The sequence below is a fragment of the Myripristis murdjan genome, chromosome 21, assembly GCF_902150065.1.
Source record: "Myripristis murdjan chromosome 21, fMyrMur1.1, whole genome shotgun sequence".
NCBI lineage: Eukaryota > Metazoa > Chordata > Actinopteri > Holocentriformes > Holocentridae > Myripristis > Myripristis murdjan.
This window is the reverse complement of record NC_044000.1, coordinates 12,572,297-12,598,956: the sequence shown is the minus strand read 5'-3', so window position 1 is coordinate 12,598,956 and position 26,660 is coordinate 12,572,297. Positions and strand designations below refer to the sequence as shown.

The 26,660-nt window shown below is 41.0% G+C and overlaps 1 protein-coding gene across 1 annotated transcript in view; it reads right to left on the bottom strand.

Annotated features, from left to right (window-relative positions):
- Nucleotides 1–26,660, bottom strand: part of ptpn4a (protein tyrosine phosphatase non-receptor type 4a) — an 88,985-nt gene that overhangs the window by 18,761 nt on the left and 43,564 nt on the right. Inside the window, exons 3-15 of the mRNA XM_030080164.1 lie at nt 24,090–24,197; nt 23,504–23,546; nt 22,414–22,492; nt 20,282–20,326; nt 19,718–19,770; nt 15,874–15,994; nt 14,706–14,793; nt 13,271–13,359; nt 10,312–10,375; nt 8,722–8,894; nt 7,147–7,215; nt 6,864–6,998; nt 5,984–6,145 (exon numbers count right to left, since the gene is read on the bottom strand). Coding sequence (XP_029936024.1) covers nt 5,984–6,145; nt 6,864–6,998; nt 7,147–7,215; nt 8,722–8,894; nt 10,312–10,375; nt 13,271–13,359; nt 14,706–14,793; nt 15,874–15,994; nt 19,718–19,770; nt 20,282–20,326; nt 22,414–22,492; nt 23,504–23,546; nt 24,090–24,197 — 1,229 coding nt within the window. The remainder of the gene's footprint in view (nt 1–5,983; nt 6,146–6,863; nt 6,999–7,146; nt 7,216–8,721; nt 8,895–10,311; nt 10,376–13,270; nt 13,360–14,705; nt 14,794–15,873; nt 15,995–19,717; nt 19,771–20,281; nt 20,327–22,413; nt 22,493–23,503; nt 23,547–24,089; nt 24,198–26,660) is intronic.

Below are 26,660 nucleotides of genomic sequence, written 5' to 3'. Positions count from 1 at the left end.
AGGGAAAGTTAGTGAGGGTGCCAAGTCCAAAATAAGAAGCTTTAAGGAACTATGTTGAATTCAAACCCAGGGTAAGGCAAGTGTTTCATATTAAAACGGTCACCCGGGAACTGCAACAGAATAAATGCCAACACCCTGATTTAATCACTAATTAGTACATATCATAGACCATATTGTACCAATTAATTGTTTACATGACTTACAGGACAATTTGAGGGAATTGGTAATACAAGATGAGTAGAGAACACAATGGCTTAGATAAGGAAATTTGTTTTATTGTATTAGGATATTTGAGTGAGTCAGGCTTCTATGATAACGATATCATATTGTATCATACTGTATATACTGTCATACCATCTTGTTCCCTGCCAAAAAGGAGTATGCCTTATATGAAAACACAACGGACAGGGGTGCAACGATTAATTTATTACATTAATGTATAATTATAAATTTTGCAGAATCACTATGATTTCTGCCTGAACTGATTACATGCTCTGAATAGAATTGTTATTATCCAAAAAAAAAAAAAAAAAAAGCTAACAGAATATGATACAATGCAAACTTTTTTTTTCAATTAAGTATTTTTTTAGTAAAATAAATAATGTTCATTTCATTCTGATGTCAAAATTTGGGTAAAAGTACTGAATTGAATCATTGACTTGAATAACAGTTTACAGAATCATATAGAGCTGAATCATTCTACAAAAAAAAAAAGTGAATCGTGAGCTTCATCAGTATTTAAAGTGTGTATTGATCTTTATCAAAGAGTCCAAATGAGGTTGAAAGGTTTCAGTAGCTCAGTATGTTACATCTTGTTCAGTATTACAGATACATGTCCACTGTGTGCACATGAAAGACACAGTAACATCTACATCTGCATAAGAGTCCAGCCGCTTGACTTTACTTTTGACAGAGGATAGCATATGCATTAATGTGTGTGTGTGTGTGTGTGTGTTCCAGTGGATTCTGTGCGCGCTGTCTGAGCAAGAGAGAGAGAGCAGGTGATTATGTCATCTTTTGGCTCCGCAACAAAGAGATGAGCCAACAACTTGGCACAGCATGTGTGTTTGCGTATGAGTGCGTATGCGTGTGTGTGTGTGCGCGCAAATGTGTCTATAGAGAAGCTTTGTAGGCAGCGGAACTACCACTGTAATGTTACTTAACCACCCTGATTTCCAACTGAGAAATGTTCCATCTCTCTCTCTCTCTCCCTCTCACTAAGTCTCCCTCTCTCTCTCTCTCCCTCCCTCTCCCTCTCTCTTCCTCTCTCTAACCCCCCCAACTCTCTCTCTCTCTCTCTCTCTCTCTCCCTCCCTCTCTCTCTCTCTCACACACACACACACACACACACACACACACAGAGTGAGAGAGAGAGAATATATTGCATATCTGCAGTGCATCTCATGTCTCTTTCAGATCAGAGAATGGAGCACACCAGGGGGAGGATTTGGTTAAATGTCTCTACCTCACAGAACATCAGCTTAATAGAGATTGCGCTAACAGACACCTAAATCTGAAAAGCTGTGATTCAACATTTTGAGGACAATGAAAAATTAAATTTTCAGCGTGAATGCTGATGACAGGGTGTAGTATGTGGAATAGAAGTATAATGAAAAAATACTGTTGGTCATAGTTATGCTTAAATTATATTTTCCCCATTGTTCTGTGTTTTTTTATTCTAACGGTGACGGTGAGAGCTTTCCTTCCAAATCCCGACTATTTTTTAAGGAAACGGACACAGAGTCGATTATTAATTGAAATCCTTGACTGCTGAGTGAACAGGAGTCTACCAAAGGAAAACTTGACTGTCCTTCAGAAGTTCATTTCAGGGATATTTCATGACTGCACAAAGGTTGATTTTGCCTTCGCCAAGTCCCTTTTAATCTCACACTCTTCATTAAGGTCATAATAGATGCGATGGCTCAAGATAACCTTGAAGTTAAGGGACCACAGATCTTGGCCCCGAGGCACAAATTCCTCTCCAAAGAAATGAAATTCTGACCAAAACTGGCAAAAACTGTGTTTTTATTTTCATAGTTAAGTTTAGAAAAAAGGGGTGAATTCTCAACTTCATAGTTCCTCAAGAGGCTTTACAGTTTTCACTTAAACAGCAACTTTGAGCTTTATTAGTTTGAGGAATTCACCAGCTATTTTATAATGAGCAGAAGCACTATAGGAGCATGCGGGGAAACTCACATACATACAATCACAGACACATGCAGACTAATTCTGGATCAGCCTTCTTGTACAACCGCTTCGCCCTGCTACCAGTCATAAACACATTTTACAGCCTGTTTTTCAAAGAGTTCATCTTTCCATTTAGGCCTGTTAAGTGACACTGGGAGAGGGTGTGAACTGTCGGTGGAAGCCACAGACGCACAGGCAGACACTTTAAAACCAGTTGTCTCAGCACTACGCCCAGACAGAACGGCACTAGCACTGATGAGTTAAATCAAAACTAAAAATTAGAAGGCGGCTGTTTTTCAGGGAGGTGCGTTATTTATGAGGTAGTGATTTTTTTTTTTTTTTTTTCCAAAAGATAATTTACAGTGAAATCAACTGCGCTACCACCAAGTTAAGGTTGTTTATTTTCAAAAAGAAACAGTTGTGAAATTAGAGAAGAATGGGCGGGATGTGGGGCAAAGGGGAGAGGATGGAGGAGGAGAAGAAAGCAGCAGAGTAAGAAAGGCCATTTTTCCATACACATGCTGGCCTGGCTCTACCCGGTTTGACTCGGCAAATCAACCCAGCACCGCTGGAATTTGTGTTTCCATTCCAACAGGGCTACCCGCTTGAAGATGTGTCTTCAACTAACGGCAAAGACCCACCAGTTGCCTGTGGGCTGTTCAATAGGTTTTCTGCCCTTCTCTACCAGTGCCCCACACACTTCTTTTATTTTCCAAAAAAATCAACACGTCCAACTTGAAATGGCTACTTCACATGAACAATATTAATGTAACTAAGAAATTCACCACAGCCCGCTTGAGGGCGGGTCCTGCATGCTTTGGCCCTACTCTGGGGATGGTCCATCTCGGGCGTGGCACAATTTGGTGTGCTAAAACTGGTAATGGAAATGGAAATCAACATGGCATGGTTAGACCAAAAATGCAAATGGAAAAAAAGCAACAGAGTGACAGAGGGAGGGAGAGGGAGAGTCTCTACTAGTGTAAGATACAACTTCCTCAAGGTCTGTTTATCAGCTTTGTTTGTGCCTCCTTCTTTCTCTCACTCACACACACACACACACACACACACACACACACACACACACACACACACACACACACACACACACACACACACACACACACACACACACACACACACACACACACAGAGATAACAGCTGGAATAGCCAATCCACTTATTAAAAAGTGTATCTTTTTATCTCTCCCTGTGCATATTAACATTTTCAGGTGTGTTTAGAAAAGACAGACTTAGTGTGTTTAGCAAAGACAGACTTCTCATGACTGAGCAGGAAGGGCTCGAGTCTTGCTCATGGATATTTTGTTGGAGCACAAGGCTGCTGATAGGCACCAACACTGCGTTGTTTAGGGCAGTCTCTGTAACCACTAGACAAGCCCAATATCTAACCTATCTAAAGAGTGTTTTACAAGACACAGTGCAAGTACAGTATCTCATTGTTGATATTCTCTATGGGCCAGTGCTTTTATTGTCAATACTGGTGCCGCTTGAAACCAGTTGTTTTGACAGTGGGCACTGATTTAGTTTGAGCCAATTCAAACCAATGTAAGTCAAAAAATGGTGATAAAATAAAAATAAAATTGACACAGCCTAATCAAAATCAAAGCAAAGTTGGTTTGCGAATATTATTATTTTGCTCACCTTCTGTGACCTCAGCTACTCAAGAATAGACAAACAGTTTTTATCCCTTTCACTTCACCAAATACAGCTCTCTTTCATGTACTGGCAACAAAGTAAGTAATAACCATTACAGTTGTCTTCAGTGCAATCTTTGTTAAATTATAGGTAGAGACTCCATATGGGTCATGGGCCAGTTTCCGTTGGGTCCTAACATGTCACTAGTAGCACATGTTTCAATGAGCCTGGTTCTCAGAAACTAAATTTACTCAATTTAGGTCACAGGCTATAAATGTTTAAGAGGCCCTGCTCTATCTCGTTCCCTTGTTGCAGTTCAATAGAGAGAGTTTGTGTTTACGCTCTCTGATAGGTTTGACCTTCCAGACAAACATTCCTGTCATCTTTCTACTGAAACTATGGAGGCAGCCTGAGCACTATTCTACACTTAATTTCACTAGACCAGATTTAAGTTTACAGCCTGTCCCTGCTATTGAGAAACATTTCTAGTACAGGGAAAATTCAATTAGCCTTACATTATGCCCACATTACTGTTTTTTTTTTTAACGATTTCCCATCTTTTCATGACTTTGTGCAATATTTCCTACATTTCTATTTATATAGTGTAGAATTTACGTACCTACTGATATAGCATGTAGCAATAAGCCTTTTTCAACAGTTTTTGAGCAACTATGAGACTGAATCAATTTGCAAAAACTATGAAAAACCGCAGCCACCTAGATTGAGCTGATCAAATCTGTTGAATACATGGTTCTTATCATCCACCTGACTTGGCTGAACTCACTAATACATTACCTGCATATTCCATGTTTATTCTCAGCTTAATCTAACAGAAATCATAAAATGAACAAGCCTCCCAACCCACTCTCATAAATGTGGCCTTCGTCTTGACTGGGCAGCTGAGAGTGAGTGTGGCTGCAATGGATGTGGTCAACAGAAATGCCAAAATTGGCTGTTTGGACATGGTGATATGCCAGCTAAAGGCCAAAGTCCACCAGATGTGGTTTTGATCTAGCAGGGACGAGTGCATATGTCAGAGAGTGTGTGAAGCATGGAAATACAATATGTTCAAAAAATTAATATATAACCATTTCATTTAGAGCACAGGCTACTGTAGTTTACCATTTGAAAGCAATGACTGAGTGCCCACTCACTGTGAACTTAATATATAACAAGCTACAACAGATGTTAGGGATATAATGATTCTCCAAATCCGTGGTTCAGTTCAGACCGCAACTACTTTGTTGGTTTGCTTTTTTGGGGTGTGTGGGGTGAATAAGAAAATTAAGATTTTTATTGAATATTTTAATGTAAAAAACAAACAAACAAACAAACAAAAAAACATTATCTTTCCAAACAAAACCCGTTGAATGCATCAAGTGCCATACTATGTTCATGTGTTAGAAGATATTTGTTATAATTAGTGTTAGGAAGTTGAACAGGTCATAAGTCCCTCTCTATATCTATTTTATATTGATGTGAAAACATAGATATTAAGCCTTCAAGAACTGTAGTTATCCTAGTTTCTTGCCAAAAACTTTTATAAGACAAAAATTTACAAGGTAACATTTGAACACATCATGATAACATGATAATTAAGCTTTGCCCAATACTCATTTTTACTGAATAGAGCTTGAACATAGCACAGTATAACCCAACACAACCTCTCAACGATGTGGAGCTGACAACAGCTCAGTGAGACCTGGGTCTCAGGAAACTGTTCAAGAAACTATTCCAACTCAGAGCCGGTTATGATCCTCATCCCTGTTCTTGCCTGACCTATAAGGCCGACTTGGGTAAGATGTGCTTCTCTTGTGTTGGGGTCAGTTTGTGTGTTATCTGCGATGGTGCGTCCGTTTACTCTCGTTAGCACAACATGTTTGGCTCGGTTCAAGGCAATGGTCAGTACTGCAGTACCATTTCACAATCATTATTTTTGTCACAGGCCTTGCATCTCAGTTAACTCAAGGGACTGCCAGTGATTACTAACAGTAACAGCAAGAGAGGAGACACTCGGTTGTAGTCAGTGTCCTGTGGTGGAAAACACTGGCTGTAGCTGCTCCAGTCCCAAAGGTATGTTTTATTACTCAGTGGCAGTTAGTTTGCACTCTGTTTGTGAGTGTCCAGTAGGCGTCAGACTTACGGGGTAGAGTCTAGGCTGATGCTATTGGCCTGCGTGGACGATGCTGACTTGTGATTGGAGGAGAAGACGGGCAGGCTGGGTGAAGCATGGATCACATGATCGACCAGGTGGCCAACGGACGACGGGCGCAGACGTGTGCCCTCCTGAACAAACAGCGAATTCCTGCCAAGCGTGCAGTCACACACGCACACACACACACACACACACACACACACACACACACAGAGCATTATACATGGCCAAATTAAAAAAAAAAAAAAAAAAGATGCAAGTTGTTGAAATAGCCAGAATTCTGTTCTGTAGGTGACCCTGACCTCTGACCTCTGACTTCCAGGGATGTCAAAGGTCAGGTTCAGCTATTTAGCAGCACTAGCTGCTGGCAGGGTTTCAGTAACTTGCTCATTTACACACGAGCAGGGAGGATGTTTTCCACCATGAAGTTGGAAACAAGAACATCCTGCTGCCCACTAGGCCGTGGTTTGCAGTGTGATTTCAGAGTTACTTTCCAAAGAGCACAATGCAGAGTTACATTTTTAAATTGTTTTGAATGTGACTCATCTGGAGCCACATTTCACCTTTTTTTCCCCACATGGTTTCTAGGAAAAAAATAATCTTTCATAACGAAAATCAAGAATCTTGACGCCTAATTTTCAGACGTAAGTAGTTGCTACAATACAGTGCTTAACCCATTTCCCTTTCAAATGAATGAATTAATAATGACAAGTAATTACTGCAATTCATTTGCTAATGCTGGAAAAGTAATTCTAAAATATACCTCGCAAGGTTGGATATGACAACATTCAAAGAAAATCCATTACCAGAATTGCTTGAACTGACAGTGAATAGAAACTGTTATTAGTGCAACGGTGATTGGACTCACTGGTTTGGCGTCCCAGGCGGGGAGCGAGTGGGCAGGCTCTGAGTCTCCAGTCTCTCATCTGATAGGCTGTTTCTGCTGACTGACTCCCAGTCGGTCCCGCCCACCAATTTCCTGGCCAATGGCTTGCTGGGAGACCTGCTCACAGCAGGAAATGTATGTGACCAAATTCAGAAACTTGGAGGGAAAAAACACTCAGGCTAAATTAGGACAATTCTTGTAGTGTGTAACTACCCTCAGAGGCTTGTTACTGCTAGAAACTGCCATAAAAACACATTACCATTACCTGGCAAACACTCTGTCCTTTATGCCTTTCTCCTTTCCATATTGCACCGACTGCACCTCTGTCCGCCCACTACAAACACAAAAAACAGAAAACAGTCAGTGGATTGGCATTTCGATACCCAATTTTAATGATCATCCTATGTTTAACTGAATTGATGGATGAAGATTTGTGACTGTTGTGCTGATGAAAACCATATAGCACTTATGGAGATTCAAGGTTTCTGACAGAAGAGATTATCTATTCTGCACTGTTAAAAACTACTTTATGTGGGATCTGTCCTTCAAATCTTGCAATAATTTCACCAATACATAAATTAATAAATAAATACTTATATGCGCCTACATCAACAACCGTACTGTCAAGGGATGTGCTTCAGTCTGCAACAAGCACAAAACACCAGGAAACCTTCCAGCACAACACAGTCTGATACATGGTTAACAATTTATTATTTTGTCAGTAATAATTATAGCTCTCCAAATTTTGAAAAATATTAACAACAAAAACAATACTGTCAGGGGGGCCATTTTGCAACAACAAAAAAATCACCCAGAAACATTTCAGAGCAGTGCAAAATCACAATATTGACAATATTTTAGTTGCCACTCAATATCTCACAAATTTTTAAAAAATGAGAGCCATACAAGAGGGCGTATGTAAAGTCTTAATTCAAAAAACAAAACGAAACAAACAAAAAACACACTGATACACAATTCAGAGCATATCCTAACTGGAATGTCAGTCAATATCTCAAGGGCAGCAAGGCGTGCACCGTCAAGACAAACATCAGAGCAGCCCATCGTCTGAGGCGCCGTGAGGCTCGCTCGCATCGCATCACTGCTGCTCAATAATGCATCACAAGACCTCCTAACTCCCACTTCATCTCTCACTCACACTTCATAGAAAAAAGGAAATAAAACAGGAAATGCTCCCCATGAAGTGAAACTAAGTTGTCACAAGGCAATGTCACAATGCCGTAAGAGGAGTGAAATATTTGTACAAGATCTTTTATTTTGCTTTGTCAGCCTTCCCCTCCGCTCTTCGCCAGTTAAAACCTCAAAAGTATGGAAATGTTTATCAACAATAAAAATAAGTGTTTTGTTTTTGTTTTGGAGAGGAGATCTAAGAATGGCAGCAGCGATGTGCGTATGTGAAATGACTCCAGCTGAATAATTGAAAACCTCCGGTCAACCTCTCTGCCATACACACACACACACGCAAAACACACATAGGATCCTTGAAAAACTAAAAGAACGGTTGCGAGGCTTGATACAAACAAGTTAGCTTTTTTTCTCTCTTTTTTTTTTGAGGGAAACCATAAATAATTGAGTTGTGGTTTTCTCAGGGATGGAAGCACGAGAGGCACCCACTCGCCTAGAGCCTCTTTGGTTCCCAAACCAGAGAGAAACAGTTCCACCGACTTCTCTTGACCCTGCAAATGTTTATTCCTGTTGACATTGCACCAACGGGAGCTTGTGCCATGGAAAGAAGGATATACGGAAAAGTAGAGAGGGAGAGGAAGAGAGAGAGAGAGTTAAAGTACCTATGTATGTGTATGTGTGTGTGTCTGTCTCTCACCAGTATCTGAACTTGGAGCCCAGGGTAAAGTAGTGTGCGAAGAAGTTCTTCTGTGGCGGGACGGGCCGGTCCAGCCTGAAGAAGGTGTGGTGCTCCACACACGCCTTCCACAGGTTCTTACAGGCCCGGTAGTTCACCATGTTGAAACCCAACAGCGTCTCGCGGGATTCGTTCTGAATGGAGGGAGACAACGAGACTGAGCCTAGTGCTGGGCGACACAAACTACATCAAATATCATGCTGTCTTTGAATACCATAGCACTCATACTGTGGAAATGGCTATCCGTACTGCTTAACACACAGCAGATTTTAGATAAACAGTCATTAGTAATGTGGATATGATGACCAGTCTATGATGAAGAGTCTAATGAGTTCATTAAACTGTAAGATCCCTTTACTGTAATGCAGCCTTTGAAACCAGGAAAAGACAACACTTATAGCAGATCACAACATTAAAAGGATATCTAGTCTGATATCTTCCATGTGTTCCCTGAAGATCACTGGTGTCAGTGCTAATGCTTTAGCATACGCTGGTATTAAGTGACTAGAATTATCTCGCAGGTGAGAAAATTATAACTTACTGAAGCTCTAAAGCTAAATAGAAAGTAATTTTTTTTTTTTTTTTAAATAGTATTTGGTCATATCCGGCAATTTTGTGCAAAGATTGGTCAAATTTACCCAAAATACAAACAAAACCAACACACCACGTTGAACAACCAGGGACTACTTTTCATGTCGGAAGGTTACTTTTCCGACGTCTTGTTTCCATACTAAGTAAACACAGTAAGCCATGGTAAGCTGTGTGCACCTAAAAATCTCAAATCTGGTATGTGTCACTCTACAAATTACGTATTATTACTAAAGAGGTCAGTCTGCTTCCTTTCCATGAGGCTATTTGTGTATGATGGCTCATCACAGTGTGTGCTGAAGTGTTAGCATGTTTTCATGGATAAGTTACACAATAGGCCAGTCTTACAAAATCTTGGCATATTTGTTGAAGAGAAATTAGTCAGGGCTGATTACAAATGTCTTCATGTTGCAACTTGATGTGGTTTCCATTTAGTGAGAAAAACACAAGCAAACAATAAATAAATAAATAAATAAATAAACCCTGCTATTAAATTAATTAATTAATCAATTCAATAATTACAGAGGAATGAAAATCCCTCCATTAAATCATTATATACTATCTCCTCATTATGAAGTTGATGACCCCTTTGTCATGTTCAAGCCCTGTTGTGTGCAGTTGACAGTCATGTGTGCCAGAGAGGGGGTCTAGGGCACACAAAGGGATTAAAACAGAGGCTGGGATGGGGTCAATCAGGATGTACAGCAGGGGGTTAATCTGACAGTGATTACACCTCCATACACACACACACACACACACACACACACACACACACACACACACACACACACCGCATTATGCAGACATGCAAAAACAGAAATAAGGTGAACACACATGGGATAAAATATGACTTTATCAGTCATTAGAGATGGAACTTTGATAGGGGGGAGCAGGATCTGAGAGGGATGTATGAGTGTGTGTGTGTGTGTGTGTGTGTGTGTGTGTGTGTGTGTATCCACCTACCGCCTCTCTTCTCAGCTGGATGAAGAACTGTTTGCACTTGAATGAAATTTTCACTATTTTCAACCTGAAAGCAGGGAAGGGCATGAATGCAAAAGAGATGTTAGTGTCACCACAGTCAGACATAATTAGTGAGAAAGTAGCAGCTTAAAATGTGACTTAAGGTTGTGTGTGTGTGTGCGTGTGTGTGTGTGTGTTTGTGTGTGTGTAGAAAGTGGTCACCACTAGGAATGAGTTGTTTTAAACCAGCTGTGTCCCTGGTGCTACCTGCCACATGAGCACACTTGCTCTATCTCAATTAAAGTAAACTTTGGGAGTGATAAAAGATGAAGAACAGCAAAAAAAAAAAAAAAATCACTGTTTATGGCGATGACAACAAGGTAATAACATCCCACTTTAACACAAAATGATAAATCCTCTTCCTCTGGATAACACCAGTCACTTGCGATCACTCCCAGTGTATGCTAAGATGCTAGCATGGAGAACCAGAGCAAAGCGTCTACAGGGGACAAATGGATGATTCTGGTGCGTGCGCTCATCATCACTGCGTTTTAACTAATGACTCAATCCCCCAAATCCTCAGTCTGTTCTTTTAAACTCTAACTGGCTGTTTCTCAGGCTGGAGGACATGGGAAGGGCCTCACAAGTGCAGAAGGGAAAGAGCACTGGAGCTTCCAAGGGGCTGTGCGACTTGGTTTCAAATCCACTTCCACCAAATCTATCTTTGTTTGCCGGTTATGTATAACCAAATCATGTGTCTAATAAAACAGAAATGGCATAAAATTTATCTGGAAAACAGAAGTAAAAGGACGCACACACACACACACACACACACACACACACACAAGAGGTCTGCTGATGAGCAGGCGAGTAACATAATCCCTTCCTACAGCTCTGTTGCTGCTGTGACTCATTGCTCCCTGCTAAATATATTTTACATACTTGCTCACACACACTTGGATGGACAAACACACACACACACACACACACACACACACACACACACACACACACACATGCTGAGGCAGAGTGTGAGTCATGCCCCATCTAAGTGTGGCTCATTTGTCAGGCTGCTGTGAACATAAATAGGAATGAGGCAAAAATCTACATGGCTCTCTCTCGTTTCATTGAGTGGCCTTAACAAGAAAGACAAGAGGGGGAGCAGAAGAAAGGAGTGAGGAGATGAGATGTGACAGGACTGAGGCAGGACACAGAGGTGGAAATATGAAAACACTGGGCTCACATGAAAGAGGACAAGGGGGGCAGAGAACATGGGATTCAGAGAGAGAAACACTCTTGACCTCTCTTGTGACGATAGTGGACAGCTGTGGGACACCACTGTTGGGCTCCAAATTTAGCCTGACTGGACAAACACACACACGCGCAGACACACACACACACACACACACACAAATGCATATAGCAGCTGGTGTGTGTACATTATGTTTTTGTGCAAGAAGTGTGTGTCTATGAAATGAAGGCACAGTATTAATACATATGGCCAGGGCATCCAAGACAGTATGAAGACTTAAAGTGTGTGTCTATGTGTGTGTGTGTGTGTGTGTGTGTGTGTGTTAAGCCTACACGTGAGTGGATTATCTTCAAGACTTATAGAGATCTGAGTAGTTACTATGCCACCCCTGGCACCCATTAACATTTAGCCTCCCACACTGAAGCAGAACATGGGAGATTTCTAAGAATCAATCCTTAGGAGAAAGAATAAAAGAGAAAGAGATGCATGGAGAAAGGAGGACGGAGAGAGAGAGAGAGAGAGAGCGAGAGTAAGACAGCCCTATGATATTTCCAAGAATCCAACTGTTTAACACCAGAAACCCTACACTGGAAAAACCAAATGGAATTGCCACTGTAATCCTGGAAAAGATCAACTGTGGCTTAAACATTAATATGACAAGCCAATAATCTTTATGTGAGAGGTTACCCAGATCACACTATGCCTTTCTCAGCAGAAAGGTTCCCGGAAGCTGGTCAAGACGGGCTGGAGGCAGACTAATGGTTAGAGAGGTGGGACTGTGACCTGGGGTGTGGGCCTGTGTTCACACTCTCAGATCACTTTTTTGACATGGAAACCATGTTGACTCACTTTTACGCAACTGAAAACAGTTTGGTTACGGTTAGAATAACCAATCAGCACCAATGGGAAACTTCTCCTCGGAGCAACCAGAAGATTGCCAGTTTGAATCCCTGGATCAGAAAAACAAAACAAAAAAAAAAAAAACCACGTAGATTTAGGGCTGCTCAATTAATCGAATTTTAATTGTGATTACGATTTTGGCTCCAGATGATCTCAAAATTCATATAATCGGGAAAAAACAATTATTTTGTCAGTTTCCGCTCTGAGACACGCATGCGCAACTCAACCGCTACTCCCCCGCCCCCACGTGTGTGAAGAGTGGAGATCCAGGCCGGCGATTCAAGCACGTGTGAAGATGGCAGAGGGTGAGGCTGAGCAGCGTCGCTTGGTTGATAAAAAAAGGCAGAACCACTTCATTAGTGTGGGCAGGGACGGTTTTTGCTATGGGCAATGTGGGCAACCGCCCAGGGCGCAATCTACTTGGGGGCGCACGAGCACCCTCCAAAAAAAAAAAAATTTAAAAAGTGTGTCCTCAAAAAAGAAAAAAGACTACCATATTGACCCGGAGAAAAAAGACCCTGACTTTAAGACGACCCCTCTTTTTCAAGACCCCTTTTTTGGAAAAATAGGCTACTTTTTATATGGACAAAATCTTGTTTGAATAAAAAAAAAAGCCACCGGTCGGCATCAGGCGGGTCGGCCGCGGCACTGGTCGGCAATAGTGTCTTACTTAGCTTTAGCTTAGCTTAAGCTTTTATCAGTCTGTAGAGTAACATTTGCCTGTGATTATCTGTGTGTGTGTGTGTGTGTGTGTTTGTGGGTGTGGGTGTGTGAGTGTGTCTGTGGTGTAAGTGTGTCTGTGTCACTCACCATGGGAAGTAGTTGATCCGTACCCTGTTCTTGTAAACCACAATGCCTGCTGACATCACACCAATCAGAATCTCTGTGTTACTCTGGTCCTGAATGGGACAGAGGGAGACAGTGTGTCAGAGGCTGTGTTTGTGTATGTGTGTGTGTGTGTGTTTGCGTTGGGGGATGTGTGGGGGCAGAATGACAATTGAGCAACAAGTTTTGGCTTGTTTGGGTCACTGCTACAAAACAACTGGAGGCTGCTGTCCCACCTCCTGGGTCGAAAGTGGACACCCATCCTTGCAGATTGTTACTGCCTGTGAGTTTGACAAAAATAATTCTTAGATAGTTGTTCTCTCTCTGTTGTGACTTTTAGCAAGTAATATTTTCTCTCAGAATATATCACATGAGTCATATCAATTTTATCTGCTGAAAATTATCCAAATGGCTTTAAATTTGTCCTTAATATTCTTTTTTTTTTGGCCGCAAGAGATGCAAAACTGTAGTGACATTAAAAATTGACTTTAATTATTAAAAATCTACAGAACAATTATGATGTTTCATAGTTTTGTAGATTTTCATTATGAAAGTTGTTTTTTTTTTAACATTAGTACAGTGTTGTGCCTACCTCTCCAGCTGATGTCTTTTTGTATTAAGTCTGCACCTCACAACAATTGCTGCTGCAGCATAGATTTTTTTTAAAAACTATTTTTCCCATCCCACATTCTTTAAAACATTCCCAACCTCCAAAATGACCTTGTACCCCGCTGGGGGTCTTGACCCTTAGTTTGAAAACCACTGCTCTAACAGGGTGTGTAAATTAGAAGCTGAGTTAACATGGGATGAAGGTGCGCATGGGATGAATTATCTTGGAGTGCTCTATGGAAAAAAATATTGTTACGGGGGAGAAGGGGAGGGCAGAGAGAGAGGGGAGAGGGCTGGATTGAGGTCACAGACACACTAACATGTCGAACAGGGCACATGGCAGAGAAGAGGAGAGAAAAAAACACAAACATCCCTAATTTCAGATATTCAAATAGAGAGAAGCATGCAGCAACAATGGTATACAAATACATTCACACAAACATAGACACATTCTGCACTGCTTACTTAGATACTTACTTAGATACCCCACTATAATATTAAATGTTCACAAGCATTGTTTTTTCCTCTGTGTTACTACTTCTCTGGATGTAAACTAGATTAATAAATCCATACACATTTCTTTGTTCATTCTTAAGTATAAGACAACAGCTTCAGATAATTCTTTGCACATTCCTGCTATAACTGTATTATATGGTCATAAATCTTGCATATTGATGTTGTGCTCCGTACGTAAAGACACCGCACACAAATGCCGTGGAAACAGTGTGTTCATGACGTCAGACACAAACACACATGCATACAATCTCACACGCACACACGCACAAACAAACAGACACAAACGCAGCCTTACCCTTGCATAGTGCAGCTCTACCCCGTAGAGCTCCAGCGTGCGTGCTGTGTTCAGATAATTAAACTCTGACTGGGCAGGAGATAGACCACTGAGAGAGAGAGAGAGAGAGAGAGAGAGAGAGAGAGAGAGAGAGAGAGAGAGAGAGAGAGAGAGAGGGGCACAAGAGAGCAGCAGTGAGAGAACGAGAGGCATACAGAAAGGAAGAGAGAGGGGAAAGTCAGGGAAAAAGGAAAACAGGTGGATGAGAGATAAGGATGACGTAATGGGAGAGAAAAGGTCAGATTTAGCATACAAATCATCTACTGAAATCCTACATCAGTCAGCTGTGTTGGTGTATGCGTGTATGCTTTCATATGCACACATGCTACTACCACAATGCATGGCTGTGCATACACCTGCATAAATGTGTACCTCTAAAGCTCTAAGTATATAAGTGCTCAGCTAAGTATGTGTGTGTTTTCACAGGTACTAAGTACAGCGTTTTTATAAATGTTTCACTTTAAAAATCCACACTTTTTTCCAGATTACAATAGTTTGAGTGGATCTGTGGATTTTGGAGGGTGTTCAGTGTGATGCATGCTGTCAGTGGCAGACCTGATTATTGTCTACTAGAACAAATAACACAACATATTTACCCCCTAGCACAATCTACCCATTCCAGATAGTTTCTGTGTGATTTTGTGGGGTTTCCAGTCTGCTGCAGTTTTCCCTGTCTCCACTCACCCCAATGCAAATGGGCTGCATGGGCATTTTTTTGTTTGTTTGTTTGTTTGTACATGTGAAAACAGCAACAGCTCTCAGGATACATTAGCCCCAACAAGTCTGATTTAAAGGTGCATTCTATTGGGGTACAGGAGAGATGGAAGGTTGCAGCAGACTGAAAAACTCACACAGAAACTATCTAGTTGGAAAGATGACACTAGGGGTAAAGGGGGCGAAAATTATTTTCTTTTTTGTACTTTTGTGGAATTGTTCCTGTAAATGAACCGTCAAATGTGTATCTGGGCTTTTATGTTTAATTTTTGGTGGTACTAATTTTTTTTTGTAGTGTATGGTCCTGCCACTTAGATGCTTGGATATGCATATATGTATGCATACATACAAGGTAACTGTTTTTGTACACCACAATTCATTCTCTATGCATCTACTGTTATACCAGGCTCTGTACCTGTGCTGCTGGTGATGTTTGGTGACCTCTTTGTGGAAGTCTTGTGGAGGGTTGGGGATGAAGCAGTAGTCGGAGAGATAGCCTGAAGCATGGTCTGTTTCGCTGTAGTCACCTAACTCAGCTACAGGGAAAGATGGAAACAAAGAGACAGATAACGTCAGATAATGTCAGTGAATCGCATTTGATATGTCACTATATACACAATACACAATAGATAGAGTGAAGCTGTGTCAGTGAGAGAAGTAAATATAAACACTACACTGCTTATGTACAGACATATAGATCAGCATATTAATTCCCTTTAGAAATTCAACACAGTGTTAGACTATGTAGAGTTGGGAGCATTTTCATCAGTGCTACCATTGCAGCTGTGTGGTCAACAAGAGGAAAATTCAGGTCAGGGGCGAGATTTCTTTTCTCTATACCTGTGTATCTTCACAGTGTGCACCACTTGTGAAAATAATTTTCTATAAATCATGTCTGCAGTTTACTGAATAGCATCGACATCATAAAAGCAAACAAAAGATCTACTGTGGAAATCAATGACAGCTGCAAATTTTCAAAGAAGCTCTGGCCATCTAATTCTCCTATTCAGCAAAAGTATACATCAGCGCTACAAGTATACCATGGTACAGCACACAGTCTACACTTAATACAAGGAGTCTTTTAAAACTTGTTGACGACATCAGAAGATTGAAAACTCATTAATCATACAGTGTAATAACACCTACACATTATTATCCTTATGTCTATATGTGCTGACATGCGTGTAAGTGCATATGTATCTGTATGTGAGAGCAGATGTCCTTACAGATTATCAATAGAGCTAAAAATAGCAGTAACCCTACAATAACCAATCAGATCAATAAATAAATCTCTCAATAACCTGCTCCGATGAATGTCAGCCCAGCCAAAGGCCCAGAAACCATAAGTGCTTATTTGTGTTTGTGTGTGACTGTGCATGGCAATATCCCAGTAGCCTAAACAACTGGTGACTGACCAACAAATAATCTGCAAAAACAATCCACTGGGAATAACCAAACAAGCTCTGTCCCTGATCATGTTAACAGTACACTTCATATAGTAGATGGCTTGAGAGGAATGCAAATGTGGCTAAAAATAGTCGGAAACATAACATCAATAATGCAACTGTCTCTAATCAATCAGAGAGAGAGGGGAGTGATGACAGATCAAACGCTGAAACAAAACGGGTGAAATGATTTCGAAATCTCTGGCAGCTTACAGAACCCTCAGAGAGAAGGAGCTTAAAGTGAATCCCAAAAGCCATTAGCTCACTAGCTAGAGGTTGAATGCAAAAACCGCCTCAATTCACACAAATACACCCTGGACTAACCCACTTCCCTGTAGCCTAAGCATATTGACCAAAGAATCAATTCTAACTAACCCTCCAATTGATGTACTTACAGCTCCAGGGAGAAGTATATGTCCAGTCAATAGTCTAAATATTGGAGCAGCGTTGGTCTTATTTTATGCTGGTGTCATTGTTTTAGCATGGTTCAATGTGGAGGCCAACGACGCTCAAAGGATAGCTGACAGCCTGATCTCACATCTCATATTTATCCTTTGATGTGAAATCCATACTGAACTGCAGATTGGCTGGGAGTAGAAAATACTAGCTTCAGCTTCTGCTCGCAATAAGTGTGTTATTGATTAAACTGCAGCGTCCAAACAAGAGAAATTCAACTCTCCAATTGGATGTATGGATTTACAACATACATACATAATACAATGCAATTTTGTGTTTGTCCGTGTGTGTGTGTGTGTGTGTGTGTGTGTGTGTGTGTGTGTCTGTGTGTGTGTGTGTATAATGTTGTGGGTGGGGTACTCAGGGGAATAGTGTCCCCTTGTTTGTGCAAATTAGTCAGTGCATTCCCACTGGTAACTTTAGACTTGAAGGAAACATGGAGGAGTGCAACAGTTTACTCCCCCACTGTCCATGTGTATACATAACTCAATGGGTGTTTGGTGATGCAACATTTTTGTAAGCAGAAATAGGTGAGGTTCCAAAGCACAAAGATACTGTTTGGCAAATAAAGAACAAAACAAAAAAACAAAAAAAAACAATCCTCATAAAGACAGGAAGACACACTGTAGATGGATCATAAGTGAGTTACTAGCTGTCACATGACATTTGCTAACAAAATGGCAGCAGTTCTGAGGAAGGGATTACTGTGTTTATGAGATAGTATTTGGTAAATTTCAAACAGGAATTCAGATTTACTGGAATGGGTTTCTAGTGTTTTGAGAATGTGAGCTTTAGTATGGGATTTAATTTGATCAGTCCTAGCACTTGGGCCGAGCTAACTGAATTAGCGGCAAAGCAGCTGCTTCAAGCCGTTTTTCCCAAAGCAAACATTTATCTTCATAATCTGGGCTGGCACTGAGCTAAGTGACAATGCGGACATGGACCCAGCAACAGTGTTTGTGTGTGTGTGTGTGTATGTGAGAGAGAGAGACAGAGAGAGTTCATGTGTGTAAATGCAGCAGTGTCCATCATGTTGTTGATAGTCCACTAAAAATCTCTTCTCTGGCCTATATAGCGATGAAATTCCCCTTGAAATGCTCTAGAGATGGGGACAGCGAGAGGAGAGAGGTAAGAAAGGCACAGGGTAGAGAGAGAGGAAGAGCAGACCAAAGAATGAAAAGGGGATAAGTAAAAGTATAAGAGAGCAGATAGATGAGAGAAACACAATCAGAGAGAAAAATAGAGAGAGCTAAATCGGCAGCATAGAGAGAGACAGAAAAAGAGGGAGGCAGAGTGATACAGACAGACAGACAGGCAGGCCAGTGTGTCAGGAGTCATTATTCAGCTCAATATGACAGAGAGCCCAGTCAGCAAACCCCCAGCTAAACGCTAAATCACCACACTAGATCAGATTAGAGTTAAGGCTGAATGCGTTTACCACACTACACCGCTGACGTATGCTGGGCTGTAGATCTGCAGCAATGTTTCCCAACTGGTACGATGGGAACAAATTTAAACCATGACAAGGTCAGGAGCAACTTAAATACTGAAATGTGAGCCCCAATACATTAAGTTACATTTGGTCAGGGTAAAATCTGGGTTTCAAGATCTGTTAAGATTGTTTATAGTCTGTAAATCCTGAACTATTTCATTCACTAGGTCATTATATTGTGAAACCCGCAAAGCATTTCTTTCATCATATCAGCATTAAGACACCACAGTTGAAAGAATCTTAATTGTCAAGTCAACAATGAAGAAGAGCACAAATAAGGGGTAATGCATGTAAACTTGGGCTTTTATTTTAGCAATTATTAGCATTCTGGATTGTTCGGATTTCACACTGAAGCAAAAAGTAGCCTTTTAATGTACTATAATGTTCATTTGATGTATGTCAAAATAATTATTGATAAACTGAAAAATGCATTTTATCGTGCAAACATTTTTGGCCATATTGCCCAACCCTAATGTAAACTGAACCTGCTACCATAAATTCACTTGCCTGGTGAAATTATCTAGCTGCTATCTCTCTAGCACATCTCCACTCCAATTCAATACCTTTTGGCCAATATGGCTGATTTTGCACAAGTAAGGAGTGAAAAACACAAACCACGGTCACATAGAGAAGTTCAGTTGCTTCTGATACTATTAACTATTGCCAAAGAGCCTAATGGATTTCTAATGGGTTCAAGGCAACAACTACAAACGCACTGGAACAACCACAGTCATTACATTCAACTGTGTGTGTGTGTGTGTGTGTGTGTGTGTGTGTGTGTGCGCGCGTGTGTGGCTAAATAGAGACCTAATGAATTGCCTTTCCATTGTTATCTAGAGTGTGTGTATCCAGGGAGCGTTACTTACACTGAACAGCATACGATGCCAGGAGCGCAGCCGTGTTGTGTGGACAGGGCAATCTGGAAACCACAAAAACACACACATGTATAAACATACACGCGCACATACATGCACACGTACACGTGCACACACACACGCGCACATGTACAAACATACACAGGCACATACACACACACTCACACGGCTGATTCAGCTTTGGAATCAATAGAAAAGCTATTATTGGCTATTACAAACACCAAAGGTCACTGATGTTTAACAATTACAGTGATACAAGATTCAGAATAACATGGACAGTGTTTCAAGCCTTGTATGTCAAGGTTAGAGAAGGATAAAGGTGAAATGGTCTTTTCACTAAAACACAGGAAGAAAATAGTCTTGGTATAATCTATACCTTGAGAGGCTGCCCTATGAGCTTATATACACCAAGATTTCCTCTGGATATATTTCTTGGGAGCATTTAACCTTGTGTCATTCGCTCTCCACTGAAACCAGTAGTAATGCCATGCTAATAAATCAGTAGCCAACTGTGCCTATGTACAGCAATATCTAGAGTAAGGACAATGCACTCACCTTCCAGTTAATATATCCTGCTTTATCTGGAGAAAATACTGGTACCTGAAGGAGAAAAAGGACACTGCATTAGGATGAGAGGCCAGGGAGCATGTATTCTCCTGAAAAGAATGTGCACCTCCTTTGAAAATGTAATGTAAAGACATGAGATGCACAATGATTTGTAATGGTAAGATTTGATGGAGGTGTCTGTTATGTGAAGTTAAAGGTCATCCTTCAGCCAATCAGAACTGAGAAGCCACTAAAATACCTTTTACCATAAGAGAGGTGCCACCAATTTGTTTAACAGCACCAGCTGCACTGTGTACAAGTATGGGCAGTCCAAACGGCTACAGAGCAGTTTTTCAAACCGACAGCCTGACACTGCAATAACAAATATTGAAACTCTTTACAAAGAGGCTTCCCATTTCTGAATTGAGGTGATTTCTAGTTTTAGATAAGAGAAAGGCTCCGTTTTATCATAGCTTTAAAGGAAAATAAGAACTCAACTTTATCATGAGCAACAGTTAGGGGAGTCACTTCTCATCTTGAGCTCTTGCTGTCAGCAGAACCATAACTGTACAAAGTCTTATTGTCAGGTAATATACGATCAGTGTCAGAGACACAGCTGATTTCCAACAAAGTTATCATGACTGTGTTTAGCTGTACCCAAAGTGAAATATTCACCACCAGGCCAGATCTAAGGCTCTCTATTCAAATAACAAGTGTTGACAAAGCTTGGGAAGCATGGCCACAGTTGAGAGGCTGAAAAGCGCATGATGCAGAAGAGGCATCATGGTGCCTCAGCAGGCTGAGGTGCAGACCATATGCTAGCAATATTGTGGGTCGGAGTCCAGCTGATGGCCTTGTTACAAAACACACAATCTCCTAGCAAGTTTTCAAGTTTTGATCATGGAAAGCCTTTCACTTAAAAGTAGAAAAAAAAAAAAAAAAAAAAACATTTCATTTCATAAATCCAAGTATGATGTTTTTTACAGGACTGGGTATAAAAAAAAAATAATAATAATATTCAAATGTGCCGATTTTTTTGGCACAACTATAATTATTTATAATTCAGCTCAGCACAGGGGATCACAAGCTCTGTAAAAACGAACTTGCACCATGGTATGGCTCTCTGTGGCAGGTGCACTCCACTTAATCTCAATTGACCATGATAAATATCATCGATTTAAATTTTAAAGTTCCTACAGAATTATATTACTAATATGAAACTTTGCTATGTTAACATGACACTTTTTTGATCTCCATGGGGAAACTATTTTCCTGTTCCCATCCCCTGAAGGATCAGAGCTGGAGGGCATTCAATATATTGCTCAAGGACACATCAGCAGGGCAGATGTGTCCTTGCTTGCCAACATGGAGGCTTATATGTTGGGGTTTGGTCGGCTTGAACAGAGGCAAGGCTGCCCCGGCCGATTTAACACTCTAGCCTACGCATTTGGCACCTCAGTTAGTATCTGAAATTATTCTTTGTGGTAGTCAATCCCAATGTATTTATATACCAGCCAGAGAATGACCATTGCTTCTCTTGCAAACACAACGTGAAACTCAAAAGGTAAATTTCTGCACAACTGCCTTCAAAAGGTTCAGTTCAATAATGATTTCCCTGGTTGACCTATTAGTTTTCTGGGGAGGTGTGCACTACACTAAATGCTTATTTCCATTATCAGAAGTTTTGTGGTTGTCACATACTGCCAATGTGCCAGCCAGATTAAAAATTAAAAATTTGTGTCATGTACCTCTCTGCCCGTTCCTGCTTCTCCTCACTATCCCCCGCCTCTAACATCAATACTTTAAAGACAGTGGATTGCTCTCTAACTTTTTCAGTTCATTTCAATTAGCAAACTGGCACATATAATGGCTTATCATTCTTGAATTCATAATATGATATAACAATAATATAAAAACTGAATATTTACAATATGTACTGGAGCCTTGTAAGATGAATGTGTTGTAAACAGTGTCGTGCTGAATGACACTGGCTTTCTGTTTGTTTATTTCTTCATGTAAAATAAGAAAAATTCTCCGGTTAATTAATACTAAACCCAGGCCACAGCCCAGAGAAGGTCTTTATTTGTATTTTATTCTGTGTTTCATCTAAATTCTATGTAACCAGGACCAGCACGTCTTACCGTGTGTACTCTTCCTGAAGTTTACTGGGGTCTGTCACAAAGAACTTGACTCTGAAGCTCAGATTATGTGGAGACCCTCCTGGCAAAATAATGGCAGACAGTTAGAGAGAGAGAAAAAAAACAACTTACATCTGTGTCTGCCTAGAGCAGCCTGTTGGCTAATAAGGTATGTGAAGACTGAACAAGGAATGTAACAGTTATATACACATATATGCTATAGAACTAGCTATTGTCTGACAATAAAATGTTTGACTGTGTGGAAAATATGCACTGCTGTTGTGATTTGTGTTGCATGTTAGATGTTCTTCACATATTATGCTATGAACATAAACGATTATCTATGAATATAATATATATGGTTTAATGCAGCAAACACTGTAATGACATGGAGAGCTTTGCCAATACATCTTAATACATTTGCTACACATTCTGTGCAATGTCAGTGGTAAACACTGAAAGAAAAGAAAAAAATCAAAAGACACAATGTTCCCGCTGGATTCTGCCATTATATGCCAGATTCAATACTTATTTTTATACAACTGTTACATATGAAAGGGTGTAATAAAAACCCCAGGCTTGAAATATGTAAGCCTACATTTAACAAAAACACATCAAGAGATTACTCACATACTGTTGAAAACATAAAAGACTGTAGTTATTGCTCATTTAGTCAATCACTCAACATAAAAACACAGAGTTGAAATACAGTTCAATGACCGCTCGAGGAGGATTGCTGATCTCACTTAGGCTACTTCTTAATTGTTCTATGTGTTACACGTTCTATTGCTCATTATCAAAAATAAGAGCGGAGTTGAAACGAAGTTTAATCACTGCTTGAGGCGGGTTGTGAATTTTAAATCATGCTCAAAGTGGACTGGAGACTTTAGCTGGAGGTAGAATGTGGATTTCAAACCGTCACTGAAGGTGGACTGCAGACCACTGCCTCAACTGGCTCGCAGATTTTCAAATAAGCAATTAGAGAGGACTGAGGAGGCTTGCTTGGGCCAGCTCGGCTTGTGTGCTTTGAAATCATTGCTTAAACTGGACTGTGGACTGTTGGTTAAGATGATGTGCGCTAGATTTCACCTACTTTTTAACTGTTTCCTGATGGGCTTGTTGGGATCGAGCCAGCGCTGTAAAATATTGATGAAGAGAGACTTAGAGACACCAAAACACTTCCACAGCACTACTACGCAAACTCAATAATTCACAACGGGCTCAGGCTGCCCCACACACACACACACACACAGACACACACACGCACACGCAGACCCTCACACAGTGTACATGAATGCATGCACATACCAGAGTATACACACAGACATGACTGCACACTCTAGATAGTTGAATATTTACACACAGTAATGATTTATATCTTTGAGACTGCTCCAAATACAGTCGATCTGAGGAATGCTACGAAAATTGAGCTCTTATTTATGTTGACACAGGCAGGCATTTACGCATGCACATACACATATCTATGAGAAAACGTGCATTAATATAACATCGTGTTTTCATTTCACACAGACAGCGGCCTATTCCAATTTCTGGCCCACACATGTTGACACGACTGGAATTTCAACAATTTGGTTGACAAACGTAAACACAACAAATCTCACACGGGTTGTCACACTCGCACTCTTGAACACACACACACACACATAGCAGACACTGACCGGTGTGTCTGAGGAGTCGTCGGCCAGGTGAAGGCCAAAGTAGTCCCTCTCAGTCAGCTCCAGGTGCTTAAAGACAGCATCCAGCAATACCTGGCCATGGTCCGACTTCTGCAGGGAGGAAAAAAATTGGATGTTTTGTTAAGAATTCATTTGTTCATTTTAGAAAGATGGGCAGACAGAGGGAGGGGTAAGAGGGGGAGTGGAGGATACAGATGGATGGAAGGTCAGAGGTTGGAAGAGATACAGATAATTTAAAGGAGGACGAGATAAAGAATGATTTAGAAACGCAGCACCAACTCCTGACCGTGTCTTGTTTTCTAGAGGGTGAAAGAACAGGAAGAAGAGGAAACAAAAGGTGTAATCTCATGCAGCAAACATATCTTATAACATAACTTATATCTTATAACAGGCGCTGCTGATACAACAATTTGCTTTATTACAAAACACACTGTATTGTATCATGATCACAAGAAAATTAATCTATATATCCAGTCACCATAAATCACTGTATTAAAGCAGCCAGTGCAAAACTAATCGATGAAGAAGCCATGTATGTCAAAACATCTGAATTCATCTGCATAAGAAGAGGATTATAGCAGCTGTGGGAGAAGATTCAAGTGAAGATTTATTGTTAAAGTTAGACTTGACCAAGAACACAACATATCACGTTCTTTTGTTAACCAGATACCGCTCAATAAAGAACAGGGACCGTTTGTAGAAATATATTAGTTGTAAACTGAGCCGGCTCGCTCCACATGCACAAGGGTGAATTGTCTGACCCATAACTGACACTTGTTTCTTAAAACCACGACGCCACGGTAAAACAAGGAAGGAAGAAGAAGACAGCATTCAACGTTAAAACCACATCTGTCTGCGGTCCGGCTTGTGCAAGGGAGCAACGTGGAGGCAGGCACATGAGCGTAAAAGAGAACTGAGAAAAGTGATTTAATTTCCATTAAATCGATGAGGATGTGCTTTAACATGGATAAGTAATTAAGACATCTCCAAGGTACACTTTGAGCAGTCTGATGGCTAAGAGGACACGTTATGTGCTTTGGCCTAGGCAGGAAATGTACGGCTATGTTAATGTAATATCTGTAAGTTATATGCTATTCTCTTGTCTGTATAGAAAATATTAATAGCACATGGGAGAAAGAAAAACGATGGCAGGCTTTAACATGCTTTAATAGTTAGATATGAGATCACAGACCGAGTGCCACAGGAGGAAAAAGACAAAGGGTCAATGGAGTGTGGAGGTGACGGACACATCAAGGAAACAAGGAATTCTTTATCACATGGATCATTAAAATCGTATCGTGTGATGATGAGCCTCCTTGGGAAGCAGGAGAAGGAGGGAGAATCCGGAGGGGAGGGGGTGGGGATTAAACTGTGGAGCCACAAGTGGGGCACAAATTCACACATGATCCTGCTGCTACTTTGAGAGAGGAAGATAGAAAGAGAGGAGAGATGGAGGGAGCAAGGGTGTGTGAGCATGTAACTCCACCAGAGCTCCCATGGGAGAACAACTACACACACGCACACACACACACACACACACCGCTCTTCCACTGCTTCCCTCGGTAATCTCCCCCCTCTCCCCTGGTGACACATTTTACAGCACAGCATGCTAGTGTGTGTGTGTGTGTGTGTGTGTAACAAATGGAATGGTGGCTGACAGTTGATGATATGTTGACATGGCAGCCCTGTGGGATCACAGTCAGTCTCTCAACTGTGTGTGTGTGTGTGTGTGTGTGTGTGTGTGTGTGTTCGCGATCTGCTGCTGTCAAAGCCTAGTTAAGTGTGAGTAAACTCTGATACCCGCTGCTCTTCCCTTGCTCTCTTCCCTGTAGCCTCATACACAAGGGCTGGAAAAAACAAACAAACAAACAAACTGAATAAATGAGAGAATATTTTAAGCGTGTAAGCCTTAATATAAAATCTAATAAAATCTCTTACTTTGGGTTTGTTTGTGAGTGTGGGTGTGGTCGAGGAGCAATTTTGATGAAGCTGCGTGGTGGCTGATCAACTGGCTCTGTGACTCACTGGTTTGACGACAGTCTCAGCAGCCTGCTAGCCTGCATCTGATTGGCTAGCTGGCCGCCACGGGATGCTGCAAACCGGCTGACTGACTAAGTGACAAAACATCCACCAAACCGACTGATGACCTTACTAGCTATTCAACTGACTGGCCGAGTGACAAAGTAATGTATACCCCCTTTTCCACCAAAACACTCTGGGTCTTGCTCTTAAGCTCTTCTGTGTCTCGACCTGATCCCAAGAACAACAAACAAACAAACAAACAGAAAGGGGGGAGGTGTCTAGTTTTTCTGTGTTGCTGTGATGCTGTGCTCGGTACTGGAGAGGAGACGCGTGGAGTTTGAAAATGAGGTTGAGCACACCAAAGAGAAGGAAAGCCTTTACACGGAGATCAATTGTGACACAGCGTGTAGCCGCAAACAGAGGCAAAAGGAATGTTTATGTTTTCCTCTCTAGCCCAAAAATCTCTTGCTCGAACGATCTTTCAATAATTTGTGTTTGCGGTCGCTCACTCCTGTTCTTCGAGACGGTGGG